Source organism: Sarcophilus harrisii, chromosome 2 (genome assembly GCF_902635505.1).
Source record: "Sarcophilus harrisii chromosome 2, mSarHar1.11, whole genome shotgun sequence".
NCBI lineage: Eukaryota > Metazoa > Chordata > Mammalia > Dasyuromorphia > Dasyuridae > Sarcophilus > Sarcophilus harrisii.
Window position 1 is genome coordinate 434755213 of NC_045427.1, and position 15373 is coordinate 434770585.

The following is a 15373-nucleotide window of genomic DNA, read 5'->3' on the forward strand; positions in this document are numbered from 1 at the left end:
CATGTCTAACTGCAAAGATACTGCAGTGGTTTGCCATTTCTTTCTTCAAGTGAAAAAACCTGGGCAAACAGAATTAAATGACTAGTTCAGGGCCTGCAAGTTTCTGAGACTGGATTTGAACTCTTGAAGCTCAGTGCTCTATCCACTACAACATCTAGCTTGCCCTCTTTCTACAAAACAGCATTTCAAAATACTTACAGATAGATGTGAGCACTTTCCGCCTCCTGCTCCCAGTCCAATCTCTCCATTAGGCTAAAAGTAGTTTCTTCAACTAGGCCTTGCTATATGACATGATTTCTAGTAGAGGGAGAGAGTGAATACCTACATGTAATGGTGGGTAGAATATACCCTTCACATAGAGTAGGGAGGAAGGGGAGGCTGCTGCTTCTCATTGTTTTAACTTCTCTACCCACTTGTGTGTGACCCTTAAGGAGAAAACATTCCCACTCTAGTTTCAAATACCTTTGATATGAGAAATATCCGAGCAGTAAAGCTCCACGAAAGGCATCATGTCTAATAATGGATAGAGGAATCAGGTTGAATTGGGTTCAGGACCTACCTCTGACACATGACTTAGTAACTCTGGACAAGTTCATTTATTTTCACCTGTCAATTGCAGAATGGATGCCTTGCACATTGATAGAGGGAGTTACCTATACCCTGGGAAAAAAACTATTCTGATCTTCCAAAAATGTAAAAAATCAAACAGCCAGCGCTGCTGAGTTCATCCATCTCCGTGCATGGGGGGTTGAGCGAGGGTCTGCACCTCCATTGTGAGGGCCCCTCATCCACCTTTGCTGTCCCACAGCTTGCCCTATGGCTCCAAGAAGCTGTGAGCATGAGCAAAGCCATACCCCATCTTAGCAGACAGGCCAGACCAGGCAGAGGGTAACTGTGGCTTCTGGCCTGTTGTGAGGCAGGGGGCATCTCCCCCAGGCACCCCAAGATTTCCTCTGGTGGAATGGGCAAATGTGAACAGTTTGTTTCAACAGTCAGGAAGGCGGCTGAAGCAAGTGCTGTGAGCTCATCTAGCTCGGCCGGACATCGAAGACACCAAGGTCATTCCCTGCATCCCCAGCTGTCACTGGTCATCCTGACTTGATTTTGTCACTGGGTTTTGCTGACGTGGGAAAGTGAGTCTGATGCAACTCTGTGCAACTCTGCCTCGCTTAAATCCAGTTCCCTGGCAAGGCAAGACATCACCCCCTGATGTCACTGGTTCTCTTTGAAAACAAAGAAATAACACAATCATCTCTGCCTAATAGCAACAGCTCCATCAGGCTAAATTCGAAACTTTACTTTCACTAAAGGAATAAAAGTGTCAGTTGAGTTGAACATAATTTCCATCAAAGGTCCATATCAGTTATAGAATGATGGGATATACTGTGTCACAGCACCCCAGCTGGTATTTTAAAATGGGTCACCAAATGTTAAAGACAGAAAGACGCAAATACACCCCAGAATTCATAGTAGCATTTGTGTGTGTGTGTGACTGTAAAGATCTAGAAGCAAGGTAAATGCTCATCAATTAGGAGAGGAGTAAATAAGTTATGGTACATTTATGTAACAAAATCATCTTGCACTGTAAGAAATTATGACTATGAAGAATTCAGAGAAGCATAGTAAAATTCATCTGAATTGTTGTAGAGTGATGCAGACTGAACCAGGAAAATCATATGAACAATGACAACATAACCTGGAAACAGCTGCATGCTGTTGGTTATAATGGCCTATAATGCCTAGTTGCACCCCAGAAAAATGGGGAAAAATCCTTCCCTTTTTGGCACAAATCGGGGAATATCACATATACTTGTGTGAGCTTCTCTATTCTTCCCTTTTAGTTTCCTACCCACTCCCACAAATTGCAAAAAAGAAAAAACTCGCCTATGTGTAGGCGAGGAAAACAAGTCCTCACATTAACTCCAAAAATATTGGTCTCAGTGTCCATCTTGAATCCATCATCTGTCAGGAAGTGGGTGGTAAACTTACTTCAATATCCACTGGTCATTGCATTAATCACCATTCTTCCAGCTTTCAAACATATTGGTCTTTACAATGTTATTACATAAATTGTTTTTCAGATTCTGCTCCTTTTGTTCTACATCAGTTCTTCCAAGTCTTCCCAGGTTTCTTTTCAACCACTTCTTTTGTCATTTTTTTAAAAAAGGCACATGATATTGATATGATTTGTTCAGTCATTCCCAAATTGATGGACACTCCCCTAGTTTCTAGGACTGTATCACTTTCCCTCTTCTTTTTTTAATACATATCTCTATTAAGCAAAAGTTGGCTTTGATGAAAAAACAAAATGAAGCCTTTTTTCCTTTTAAATTGGACCTGTGATTTCCTGTGTTAGGTGCTCCTAAGACTATTTATCCTTTAACCATTATCTCCTTTCACCTCTCAGAGACAAAATATATGTGAAGTAAAATTATGATTTTAAAAAATAATGCAATTATTGTCTGGGAATAGAAGAAGGAAAACTGATGATATAAAAATACTTCCATAGGAGTTCCATAGAAACATTTTTTCAAGGAATGCAGTGAAACCATAAAATAATTATACTAAAACTACTAAGACATATTTTGATGCATGAATACAATTTTTTAAAAAATAAAGTGGTTCATAAGCCCATTCAGGATCTGGCATATTCTCCTCCAAGGTCTCTTTCCATTTTTTCCTAGATAGAATAGGAGAAAGAGGAGGGAAGACTATGAAAGAAGGGAAAGAAAAAGGAGGAGTGCGACTGGGGAAGAAACTGGGGAGGGGCAAGAGGGGGAAAAGAAGGAAGAAAATGGAAGAGAGAAAATGGGAAGAGAGGAAATCAAAAAGAGAGATGGGGAAAGGGAGAGAGAAAGGAGAAAGAGACAGCCATAAACACAGTCCATCGACAGCCAAGATAAGGCTTGCCCAGCAGGCTGCAAGCCCACGGTTCCTCAGCCTGGGCCCCAGAGCAGGGTACACACGTTTTAAAAACCGTCTCTTAGAATGACGACTAAAGACCTACCAGGTCCCAGGCAATTCAACTTCCAACTTTTAGCTTTTCTGGTCCCCAGCTGGCATTGATAATGGGAGAAATCCAGAGAAAGAAAAGGAAAGCTCCAAGTTTTTCCCCTGACCACTTTCCTCTGGGTGCATTCTTACTGATAAGGGGAACTAGGAAACCCCCATCCCTTCTGGATTTTCACATTCTGCCACTGGAAACAACAGCAAGGTCAATCCCAGGGCAAGCTGGAGAACTAAAAAGATGTCCTACCTATTTTCTACACTGCTTCACTTCACCCCTACCCTTTGTGCCCAGCCCTTTCCTCTCAGGAAAAGCTCTGAAATCTATCACTTGTATTTCATGAAGAATCCATCACCCTTCCTTCTCTCTGATTGCTCATTCATTCATTCAACTAACCAATCTACACTTAGAAAGGCAGCAGGAAATGGTGGGATGGCAAAAGTCAATCATCTTTTGAACTCCGGCAAAGTTGTTTGCACCGAGACAAGCATTTGCTCTCTAAACCTCAGCTTTCTCTTCTGGAAATGGGGATAATAAGCACTGATAAGCTTTGCTTTTGTGCTTGTGAATTAAAATACTGTCTAAATGCACAAATACTTAAAATTTGGAAACTATTCACCAGCTCAGAACACATCCTAGCCAAAATTTAGTAGATGACTCAGACAGGAGGCTTTCTGATTCCACACTCATAATTATCCACTCTCACTGTACATACAGATGAGTGATTCTACATTGGCAGTGAGGGAACTGTGGAATGAAAGGCTTGTTACAAGATTCTGGGCTTTAGGGAGCAGGTAAGGGTGATTTCCCAGGGCCTGAAATCATATTGCCTTCAGCTTTGGACTTGGGAACTTAGGGAAAAGATGATATAAAAGAGCAGGAGGGCTCTTTTCTGGATTTCAACAGCTCTGCCACAATATATCACACGGGAATTTCCAAACCAGATCATGGCCGGAGAAGTGGTAATTACAAGTTCAGAGCAGCAGCAGAAAACTATCACCTTTTATGAAAAAGGAAGGGGATGTGGCTGAACCACAAGAGCTGGGGAAAAAATAGAAGAAACAAAACCAGAGAATGAAAGCAGTCCTTCCTAGTTGAGATCAGAGTGCATTCCTATGCCAGCTGTTCCTATCTTTCATACTCCAGACTCACTGTACGAGGCCCAGCTTTAGGTCTGTCCTGCCTTTATTTATTTTTTAAAGAACTTAGACACTAGGGGAAAAAGTAACACTAATTCCTTTTCTGACTGTGTTTATCTAACAACTACTTATCGAGATTGATTTTGCAAATAGCCTTGTTGTCATTTCACAGAGAAAGAAACTGACCTAGAGAAGGGAAATCATTTGCTCATAGTCATCGGGCTGGTTTATGGAAGAATTGACGATGGAACCCAGGCTGCCAAACCCAGGCTTTTCAAACTGCACTATAAGCTGTCCTCAATGTGACATATAAGAGGCACAGGAAGAATTGAGGCCACGAAACTAGAGCAGTACTTTTCGGCTTTCTCCCATTTTATAGCCCATTTATCGATGTTCTAGTTCTAATTCTAAGGCAGGACATTTCAAGGAAAACAGCCAACTCTTTTAGAAAAAAAGAACAAGTTTTTATTGATTCTTTTTCTTAAAACATCATTATAAATTTTCCCACTATTCCTTTCCCAACCCCCACCAAAGCCATCCCATTGTTACAAATTACTTTTGAAAGACAAATTAAGAGAAATTGGCATAACTGATCAAAACATGAAAAGTCTCAAAATACGTACAATGTTCAACACTTGTGGTCTTCCCACCTCTGCAAAGGGATGAGAGATTCATATTTCTTCTTTCAAATCATATGTGTTCTTTGTAAATTTTTTAATATTCACTGTTTTTTTCATTTTTTGATGTGATTGTTCTATCCATTCACATTTTTTTTTGTCATTAGGAATATCGTTTTCTCTGCTAATTTCATTCTGCATTAGTTTATACAGATCCCTCCATTTTGTTTTCTCTTCATCACACAGTAATATTCCATTATACTCATGTACCACAACTTGGTTAGCCATTTTCCATTTGACGAGCACTCACTTTCTTCCCAATTCTTTGCTATCACAAAAAGCTTAGGAATATTTTGGTAGGTGAGGGAACTTTTTTCTTATTAATGGCTTCCTTGAGGTTTAAGCCTAGTGACAGAATTCCTGGGTCAAAGAGTATAAACATTTTAGTTACTTTATTTGCACAACCCAAATGGCTTGTATTAATTCACAGCTTTACCAACAATGAGATCTCTTAAGGCTCATTTCTAAATTTAGATGATATGGTTCATCTGGAAATAGAAATTCAAGTCCCAGTTATGGCACAACTGGCTAGGTGCTATTGGGCAAGTTGCTTTGTGCCTCAGTTTACTATCTGCAAAATGGAGATAAATAACATGTTACCTACTTCATAGAGTTTTGAGGAAAGTGTTTTGAAACCGTACGACTATATATATGAGTAATGATTCTTACTAGTAAAGCTGTTTGGACAGATTCCAAAGCAGTACTTTTGATATTATTCCATTCTCTTCCCACTTTAGGACTAATATGGAGCTCCTTGAGTCTACATTATAGGTTCAGAATCAATTTGGCCATTGTTTCCCCCTCTGTAGATGATATTTAATGATCATTATCCTGTAATTTCGGAGGGAGGTTGTTTCACTGAGTAAGACTTACAGCATATATTTCCTCAGATAATAATAAAATAAGAAAGCATAAAAATGCAGATCAGGTGCTTGAAAGATATGATAATATAGAAAATGAAAGCTCAGACTGAAATTCATTAACACAAAAAATCAAGTTATGAGAAATCTTAGGCAATTTTCCAAGATTTTATCATAATAAAACCCAGCCTTCTCTAACTATTCATAACTTTAATACATTTTATTACTCTCTGGTATTAAAAAGAACATAAAAAGTCTTTTGAGTATCATTTTGCTGTTCACATCAGTAAGGATTTCTGATAATTTTTACGTTGAATGACAGAAAACTGTCTCTGCTTTCTTTACAACTTCTTAAAAGTTCAATGAGATGCATCATGGACCTCAATGAGATTCACCAATGGCAATAAATTATTTGAATCTAGAAATTGGAATTTTGTGATAATAGAAATTGTTAATGTCAGTAATCATAATGACAATTATGAGATAAATTTACTTTTTGGTTTATTTACTGAGTTTACTGAGTTAGGGAATAGTATGAGGACTATCTATTTGGGTTATATATGTTGATATCATTTGAAAGTAAAGAAAATTTAATTTGATGTCATGCCCTACCACTTCTGATCAGGAAATAAAACTATGATTAATCATACAACTTTATCATTTTAAATGATTAAAATGATCTAACGGTATATACTTTCATTTTTAAGCTTAAAAGATCTTGGTAAAAGAAAGGTATTGTTCAATACAATTTACATTCTACCCAAAAATCATAGTCTAGGAGACACCCAAAAAACCCCTGGAATTCTAATACTTATAGTGACATATGGCAGCTATTATTTTATCACTTTTTAAAAGCATATGGTGAGTAGCCAAGGGAAACTTACAAGAACTTTTGTATAAGATGTTAGTTTTAAGTAGAGATCAGAAATCTTACTAAAGAAAGTGAATCAAGATTTAGAAAAGTAACTTGAATCAATGATGCTGTGAAGATACATTGTTACTCTGTGGAGTTTTTACTCAATAATATTACACTAGTGATGTCCAAGTGAAATAATATGGTTCTCTTAACACACACACTTAAGATCTTTTGGGGAGAGTGGGCTTAAAACTTAAAATATGAAAGTAGTCACGATATTTGTAGAGAACATGAGAATAAAAAAGAAACTGTAAACTCTTAGTCAAGGGTGTACTTTCTTTTTTTTTTTTAATAGCCTTTTATTTACAGGATATATACATGGGTAACTTTACAGCATTAACAATTGCCAAACCTCTTGTTCCAATTTTTCACCTCTTACCCCCACCCTCCCTAGATGGCAGGATGACATAGATGTTAATATATTAAAATATAAATTAGATACACAATAAGTATACATGACAAAATTATTTTGCTGTACAAAAGAATCAGACTTGAATTATTGTACAATTACTTGTGAAGGAAATCAAAAATGCAGTGTGCATAAATAGGGATTGGGAATTTAATGTAATGGTTTTTTAGTCATCTCCCAGAGTTATTTTTCTGGCATAGCTAGTTCAGTTCATTACTGCTCCATTAGAAATGATTTGGTTGATTCGTTGCTGAGGGATGGCCTGATCCATCAGAACTGGTCATCATCTAGTATTGTTGTTAAGTATATAATGATCTCCTGTCCCTCATTTTCCTCAACATCAGTTCGTAAGTCTCCAGGCCTTTCTGAAATCATCCTGTTGGTCATTTCTTCAGAACAGTATATTCCATAATTTTCATATAACAATTTATTCAGCATTCTCCAACTGATGGACATCCATTCAGTTTCCAGTTTCTAGCCACTACAAAAGGGCTGCCACAAACATTCGTGTACATACAGGTCCTTCCTTCTTTATAATCTTTTGGGATATAATCCAGTAGTAACACTGCTGGATTCAAGGGTATGCACAGTTTGATAACTTTTGAGTATAGTTCAAATCTACTCTCCAAAATGGCTGGATTCGTTCAAACTCCACCAACAATGCATCAATGTCCCAGTTTTTCCCGCATCCCCCAACAATCATATTATTTTTTCCTTCATCTTAGCAATCTGAAGGTGTGTATAATTCTTAGGTTGTCTTAATTTGCATTTCTCGATTAATAATGACTTGGAGCATCTTTTCTATGACTAGAAATAGTTTCAATTTCTTCATCGAGTGTCTGTTCATATCCTTTGACCATTTTCAATTGGAGAATGGCTTGATTTTTTATAAATTAGTTAATTCTCTATATATTTTGGAAATGAGGCCTTTATCAGAACCTTTGACTGTAAAATATTTTCCCAGTTTATTGCTTCCTTCTAATCTTGTCTGCATTAGTTTTGTTTGTACAAAAACTTTTCAGTTTGTATAATGAAATTTTCTATTTGTGATCAGTAATGATCTCTAGTTCTGCTTTGGTCATAAAGACCTTCCCCTTCCACAGGTCTGAGAGGTAAACTATCCTATGTTCCTCTAATTTATTAATAATTTCATTCTTTATGCCTAGGTCATGAAAAGGGTGTACTTTCTTTTCTTTATTTCTTTTTTGGTGATATCTTCCTAAAATGACCCTTAGGGGTTTTTGGTTGGGTTGCAAAGATTGATACCTTTACAGATTTTATTGTTTGCACTTTTTCCCATTATATTTCTCTACATTTTACCATCCTTGGTTGACTATCAACTACCATCTGCAAGTGCTTTTTCTGTTTTGATGGCTTAAGTGGATTTGGCTGTAGCCTCTGGTCCTGGCTGTGAAGTGGGATGGAGAGAATTGACACCTCTTCTGCCCTTTGGAAAATCACAAGATTAGAGCAGCCAGATGGTGCAGTGGATAGAGCACCAGCCCTGAAATCAAGAGGACCTGAGTTCAAATATGCCCTCAGACACTTAACACTCCCTAACCATGTGACCTGGGCAAGTCACCTAACCCCAATTGCCTCAGCAAAAAAAAATTATAGCATGGAAATTCACAAGATCATAATCTTTCAATTCTATCTCTGAATATTTTTTCACCTAAAATTCTACAAGATAAATTCAATCCACTTTGCTATTTAATGTTCTTTCTTTCAGTAATAAAAGTAAAAATGAAACATTGGATCAAAATAGCATTTTCTTCAGATTAAAACAAATAAACAAATAAAACCTAGTGTTGCAATCTATAACTACTCCACGTGCCCCTTAGAAGTTCTTTAGACTTGAGACAAATATATGAGTTCTCCACATGATATTGGTTGGGCAGATCTGATACTCTGTAGGACTTCTAGAAATCTCCCAGTGATGTCACTATTTTTTCTCTAGTTGGGTATCTAGTCTTTGCTGGATGTCTAACTGGGTCCTTCTTCACAGAATGAAAAGGGAAGGAGGCAAAACTAGAAAATAGTTTACATATATAAAAAAAAGAATTGGGAATTCCAAAATCAATGGACATCAGTGGTCAAAAAAAATTGATACGCTCTTAAGCTTCATTAATAGAAGAATGTCCAGAGCAAGGGAAGTATTAAGTCTTATTGTACTCTGGCCTGTTTGAACCCATATGAATTCAAAATCAGTTCTGGATGGCTCATTTTAGAGAGGTAATTTACAATCCAGTATGTTCAGAAGAAAAGTGGTATGATGAGGTAGCTAGAGACTATGTTACATGGGCACTGGGTGAAGAAACTTGAGATCTTTAAAATGTGAAGTTCTTGGGAATGGAGAAAAGGGCAAGGAAGGAATGGGAGGAGTGGGGTGATGGAAAATGTTATCCTTAAGTATTTAAAAAGCTGTAATGAAGAATCAGACTCATTCTTCTAGGCCCCAGAGTAGAAGTTCCAAAGGCAGATTTTGATTCAACATAAGGAAAAAGATTTCAAATATTAGTTTAATGAGCTGCCTTATAAAATAATGGGTTTTTCCCCTCAGTGGACCCCATGTGGGATTGTGAAACACAGCTAAAGAAGCTTTGAGCTAGCGTATGATGCAACTTTTGTTATAGATATCCTAGAAAATTCTGGAGCTACATCTGAGTTGCTTTGATCCAGCTATACTGGTGTAGTGATCAGTCTTCTAGTTACTTTACTGTGGGAAGCAACACAGTAGTAAACCTGCCTGGAATGTGGGAAACTTCCCGTGCAATCTGACTTCCGATCTTATCTTTCCACCAAAACCACTAAAATGATCTCTTACTCGCCTCGCATCTCTTGCTGTGCCTGAACTTTGAAGGTGGGAGTATTGCCCTCCATTCAATAATGAACATTATCACCTCTCATTATACCCTTCAAATCCCAGTGGCTCAGAACTCCTACAGATCATCATGTAAACCCCAGTCTACACACCTTGCCACCTGATACATACAACTCATGGCCATGCCCCTCAATTCTCCCACCCAAAAATTCATTCTAACTTCACCCAGCTCTTCCCTCGTGTCCTCTGGAATGCCTGTGGACTAGGCAACACATTTCTTTTTAATCTTGTCTTTTCTTCTCCCACATCCTCCGTCTAATAGTTCTTTTTGGAAACCTGGCTTCCTGCTGATGACACAATCTCCCTGGCTACCCTTTTTAGTACTACCTTCATTGTCTTCAGCTCACTGTCTATGCAAGGGAGTTGGAATACTCCTTCCTCCCCATTGTTCCTTCCAGGTTTTTCTGCTTCCTCCATCTCTTCTTTGAGGTTCAAGCTATTCATATCTGCCACCCAATCAAAATCCCAGGAGCTATTGTGTCCACCCAGTCATTCCCTTTCCTTTTCAATAAATTTGATACTTGGCTTACAAATTTGCTCTCCTTAACTCTTGACCTCATACCAGATTTCAACATATGGATTGGTTCTCTTTCAAATATTCTAGGCCTTAAGTTCCCCAACCTGTTCATTTCCCATTACCATCTCCTCCACCCCACCTCAGCTATGCACAAAAAATATTCATGCTCTTGCTGACACCCACAAATGTATTGCCCTCTGCTCTTTAACTTTTAGTCTGCACTGTGACCAATCCCCTGATCCCTCAACTTTCTCCCAGATCATCTCCCCTGCACTTTTATCTCCCATCTTGATTCTTTGATGAATCATTCAACTCTACACTATCCTCCTTTCTTGAAACCCTAACCCCCCTTATCATATTGTTGATTACACCCAGCCAAGCCTGTCTTGGATCATTCCTACCATTTGTCACCCTTGCACCAACACACATGCTGCTGAAAAAAGCTGGAGAAAATCAGGTAACTGCTGCCTGGATCCATTGCAATGTTACATAACCTCAACTGGATCCTGTTGCTGTTAGGAAACCCTATTATATCTTCCTTATTAACTCACTCCTCAAATCTTCTATGGTCCTATTCTTTTGGCTGAGAACTTTGCTTCATATTTAACAGAAAAAAATTAAGGCCATTTGCCATGAAGTTCTTTTTCTCCCCTCTACCTCCTCTCCTATCACTCAAGTGTCTTCTGTCACTCTTTTCTCTTCATCCCTGTCCCATAAGTTGAAATGGTCTTGTTCCTTACCAGGGCAAACCCCTCTGCTAGTTCAAGTGATCCCATTCCAAGATATTGGAATTGATCTCCTCCATCACAATGTCCCATCTGTTATTTCCATTCTTTCACTGATTTCCAATTTCTTCTCCTTACTGGTTCATTCTTTACAGCCTACAGACATGCCCCCTATCTCTTTTATCCTGAAAATAGTCCCACCTAACCCTTATATCCTCACTTTCATCCTACTTTTCTGCCCTTTATAGCTAAACTCCTGCAAAAGGCCATCTGAAACCGGGGCATCCATCTGTTTCGATCTGGCATCTGACCTCATTCCACTAAAACTGCTTTCTCCAAAGTTACTTAGGATCTCTTAGTTGCCAAATCAATGGCCTTTTTTTCTCAGTCCTCCTTCCTGAACTTTTGACACTGTGGAGGACCCTTTCCCCCTGGGTTTTCAGAACACCACTCTCCCCAGGTTTTCATTCCTTCTGTTTCTTCTTCCAGATGAGGCCTTCTAAGCCTTAAGTGTCCCTCAAAGTTCTGTCCTGGGCCCTCTTCTTCTGTACTATGCCTCTCAGTGATCTTATCAGCTCCCATGAATTTAATTACCATCTCTCTGCTGATGATTCTCAAATCTACTTATCCTGCCCCAATCTCTCTGCTGATCTCTAATCTCAGATTTCCAACTGCTTTTCAGACAATTCAAACTTGATCTCCAATAGACAGCTTAAACTCAGTATGTGCAAAACAAAACTCATCTTTTCTCCTAAAGCCTATGCCCCATTTCTTTCTCTATTACTGTAGGGGGCAAAATCACCTTTCAGTTCCTCAGGCTCACAAGCTAGGAGTCATCCTGAATTCCTGACTATTTGTATCTATCAAGGCCTGTCATTTTCACTTTTGCAACATCTCTCCACTGACACTGTCACTACTCTGATATGGGCCCTCATCATTTCAAACTGGATTTTCGCAATAGCCTTGTGGTGGGTCTGCCTGCCTCATGCCTTTTTCCACTCTAACCCATCCTCCATTCAGCTCCTAAAGTGATTTTCCTAAATTTAGTTCCCACTATTTAAATGCTGGGAGCTCTTTATCAGTTCCAGGAGTAAATACAAAATGCTGTTTGGCATTCAAGACCCTTCATAACTTAACCTCCTCCTCCTTTCTAGTCTTCTAACATCTTACTCTCCAACAGGTACTCTTAAGTGACACTGGTCTCTTGGCCATTTCACAAATAAAACAAACACTCCATCTCTTGGCTGTCCTGCATGCTTGGAATATTTCTCCTGTTTCCTTTAAGAACCAAATAAAATCCCATTTCCTACAGGAAGCCTTCCCCAACTCTTCTTAATTTTCATTAATTATTTCTAATTCGTTGCTTTGTTTACACATTGCTTCCTCATTAGACTAGAAAGCTTCTTGAGGGCAGGGGCTCTTTTGCCTCTTTTTGTATTCCCAGTGATTAACATAGGGCTTGGCATGTAGCAGGCCCTTAATAAATGTTTAGTGATTGATAGAAGTAACTTGAATTGCTGATCTGGTCCATCTAGAAAGGAAGAAATGAGTTGACAGAAGAGGCTGAGACTGTTTAGTAACCACACATGGCTGTTTTATTTCATACAGGGATGTGTACAAATTGTATTTACACATATATATTCTTTACAGAATAAGTAAATCACCTGAAGATAGGAGAGTATGCTTTTTTTTCCCTCATTGGCAAAAGGACATCCTCAGCCTCAGCAAAGGAGCAAGGCAAGTGAATTTTCCTTCCTTTTTTTCCCATCAGGGCAAAAGAGAAGCTAGTTTATTTTGCTTTTAGGAAGGCTTTGGGTTGGGTGGAGGGACTGACACAATTTTAGGATTCTGACTACACCTGTTCTCTAATAAAGAACACTTTCAGCATATTGGGAGAGATTGGTCTCCCAAAAGCAAAAGGTTAATTTGCTGTCCATCCTCCTTGAAGTGGATATAATAGGCTGGCGGGGTTCCACTCCCTTCACTTGGGAAGGAGAGTTTCCTTTGTCATCAAAACCATAAGAATGACCCCATAGAATGCAATTACATAAAGCCAGACTGCCCTAAAACCCTGGGGATGATTGATATTCTCATCACCTGGTTTGGCCATTATTCTCAAACCTTAAGAAGGATTTCACAGGATCCTCCCTTCATCCTGCTTCAGTTTCTTTTAGTTTTAAAGTGCTAAGTGAAAATTCGATGTTTCACATCCTGCCTACCCTTTGGGAAGGCTTCTGCCAAAAACAAAAACAAAAACAAACAAAAAAAACCCCACCCATTTCATGCCCACCATGTAGTCAAACTAGGCAAAGGTTTTTGGGTGAGAAAGGAGTGAAAGCAGGATTTACTAGGGGGAGTGTATCTGACACCTTTACTTGTAACAAAATACCTGTTAAAGAGAGCTGTGCAGAAGAAAGGAGAAAAATTTAAAGGAAGACGGCTGAGTGGCTGTTTAACATTTGACACCCCAGTTTCTCTGAAGAAGCAGAAAAGGCACTTTTTTTTCTAGCCAAAGTCAGGTTTAAAATAAATCTGACTCTGGATATTGGAAAAGCCACTTTCTAAAGGGATTAATGGATTTAAATCTGCTTCCCCCACATCTAGAGCCACAAGTATGGGAGCTTGAGTTTGATTCCTTCAGGATCTTGCTCCATAGACTGCAATTTGCCCCTCCTGAAGGAATGGCCAATTTCTAGCAATATTCCCTATAAAATAAGAAAATGCCCAGGGGAAAGACAGAACTGAACCCATGAAGCAATAAAGAGGTAGTGAGTGGGTATTTCTTTTGGGGATGAAGGACGGACCAAGAGAAAAGCCCAAGATGTGACAGGCTGAAGAAATTGGGTTCATGGGAGTTTGGGCTGTTTACAAATATTAATTTGGAATGACATACAAAAATACTTTATGGCAAGTAGTTTTCAGGGCCTCACATTCACCCTCATAAGTAGTAGTTCTTTTTCCATTTTTCCATGGATGAAGAACATTTATAAAGCAAGTTTGTATGTATACTCCAAAAATAGTAATAATGATGGCTTTTATATGCCATCTATTTGCTCAGGGACTGTTGAGGGAACTGGAGAACAGGGAGAAGAGAAGAGAAGATCAACTTAGAACTGTATCCAAATAATCATTATCCATTTATGCTTGATAGAATGTGCCCAAGGGATCCCTGGGCTTGGGAATAGGTAGAATTTGCCCAGTGACCTATTTCATATCTGTCCCTTTATTTCTCAACTAATTGCACTGGGAAGATGAAAAGAATTAACACTGAATCCTTGGTAACTGGGTCTTGTCAAAACTTCACTGAAACCTTAGAAAGTGAATATGGAAATTAGTATGATAGCCAATGGAGTATCAGGACTTGATGAACAGTTCTATTTAAGAACTTTCTCTGTTCTCTAATTGAAGACCTGCAGACTCTCCCTGGCTTTTGCTCATCCTTCTTCCAACCATTCAACAACTGTGATGGTTCCTTCCTCCCTTGTATAAAAAGGAAAAGAGGCAAGAGAAGCCTCTATAGTAAGGACAGTAGGCTTACAGTGGCTCAGGTTACTACTAGCCTCCTATAATTCAGTTGAGCCCAGTCCACATGAGCTTCAAAGACAAAAGGGAGTTAAAGTAACTCAATTCCCTTCACAGGGGAAGATGGCAGATGTCTGCCCAATAAGAAACCCACTGCTTAATGACCAAAGAGATAAATAGGTTTAATACCATGGTCCTAAATGGTCCTTGGTATTGGATAGACCCTTCCATAAGCCCCTGAAACAAAGGCAAATCATGGACAGGGTAGGTTGGGTGGTGGGAATAGAAAACCCTTGACATGAACCCTTTTAATAAAGGAATGCTGACTTCCTCTCAATCTTCCCATGGAAGGGTGAGAAGCTTAATTTAAAATAATAGAAGCCTCCTCCCCAGTTGTCAGGGAAATAGCTGTAGTTGAAACTTAGGGGCCCACTCAAGGGCACTCTTTACCACTGCTAAAGCAGCTGCTCCCAGAGCCACTGTTAGCCCCATCACTGCCAACTTCACAAAGCGATTGGTCCTTGGTTTGGTCAGAATATTTTTTGTCCGATCTTCGGGCTGCAAGAACCCTCGGAAACGTTGCCGTAATACCATGTCTGGCCTTTGTTGGGCAGATGCCAACTCAAAGTCTTTAAAGGTAGAGGCTGCTGTTCTGTAAAGGAAAGTGGACAGAGATGAGAATTTGTGTAAGGGACAAATGAAAAGATAGCTTTTGTACGA

At 39.0% G+C, this 15373-nt stretch overlaps 1 protein-coding gene across 1 annotated transcript in view; it reads right to left on the reverse strand.

The window, feature by feature from the left end:
- Positions 1 to 12703: 12703 nt before the first annotated feature.
- The window catches only part of TBC1D20 (TBC1 domain family member 20), a 48030-nt gene continuing 45360 nt past the window's right edge, over positions 12704 to 15373 (reverse strand). Inside the window, exon 8 of the mRNA XM_003757050.4 lies at positions 12704 to 15305. Within this exon, the coding sequence (XP_003757098.1) occupies positions 15050 to 15305 (256 nt within the window). The 3' untranslated portion in view covers positions 12704 to 15049. The remainder of the gene's footprint in view (positions 15306 to 15373) is intronic.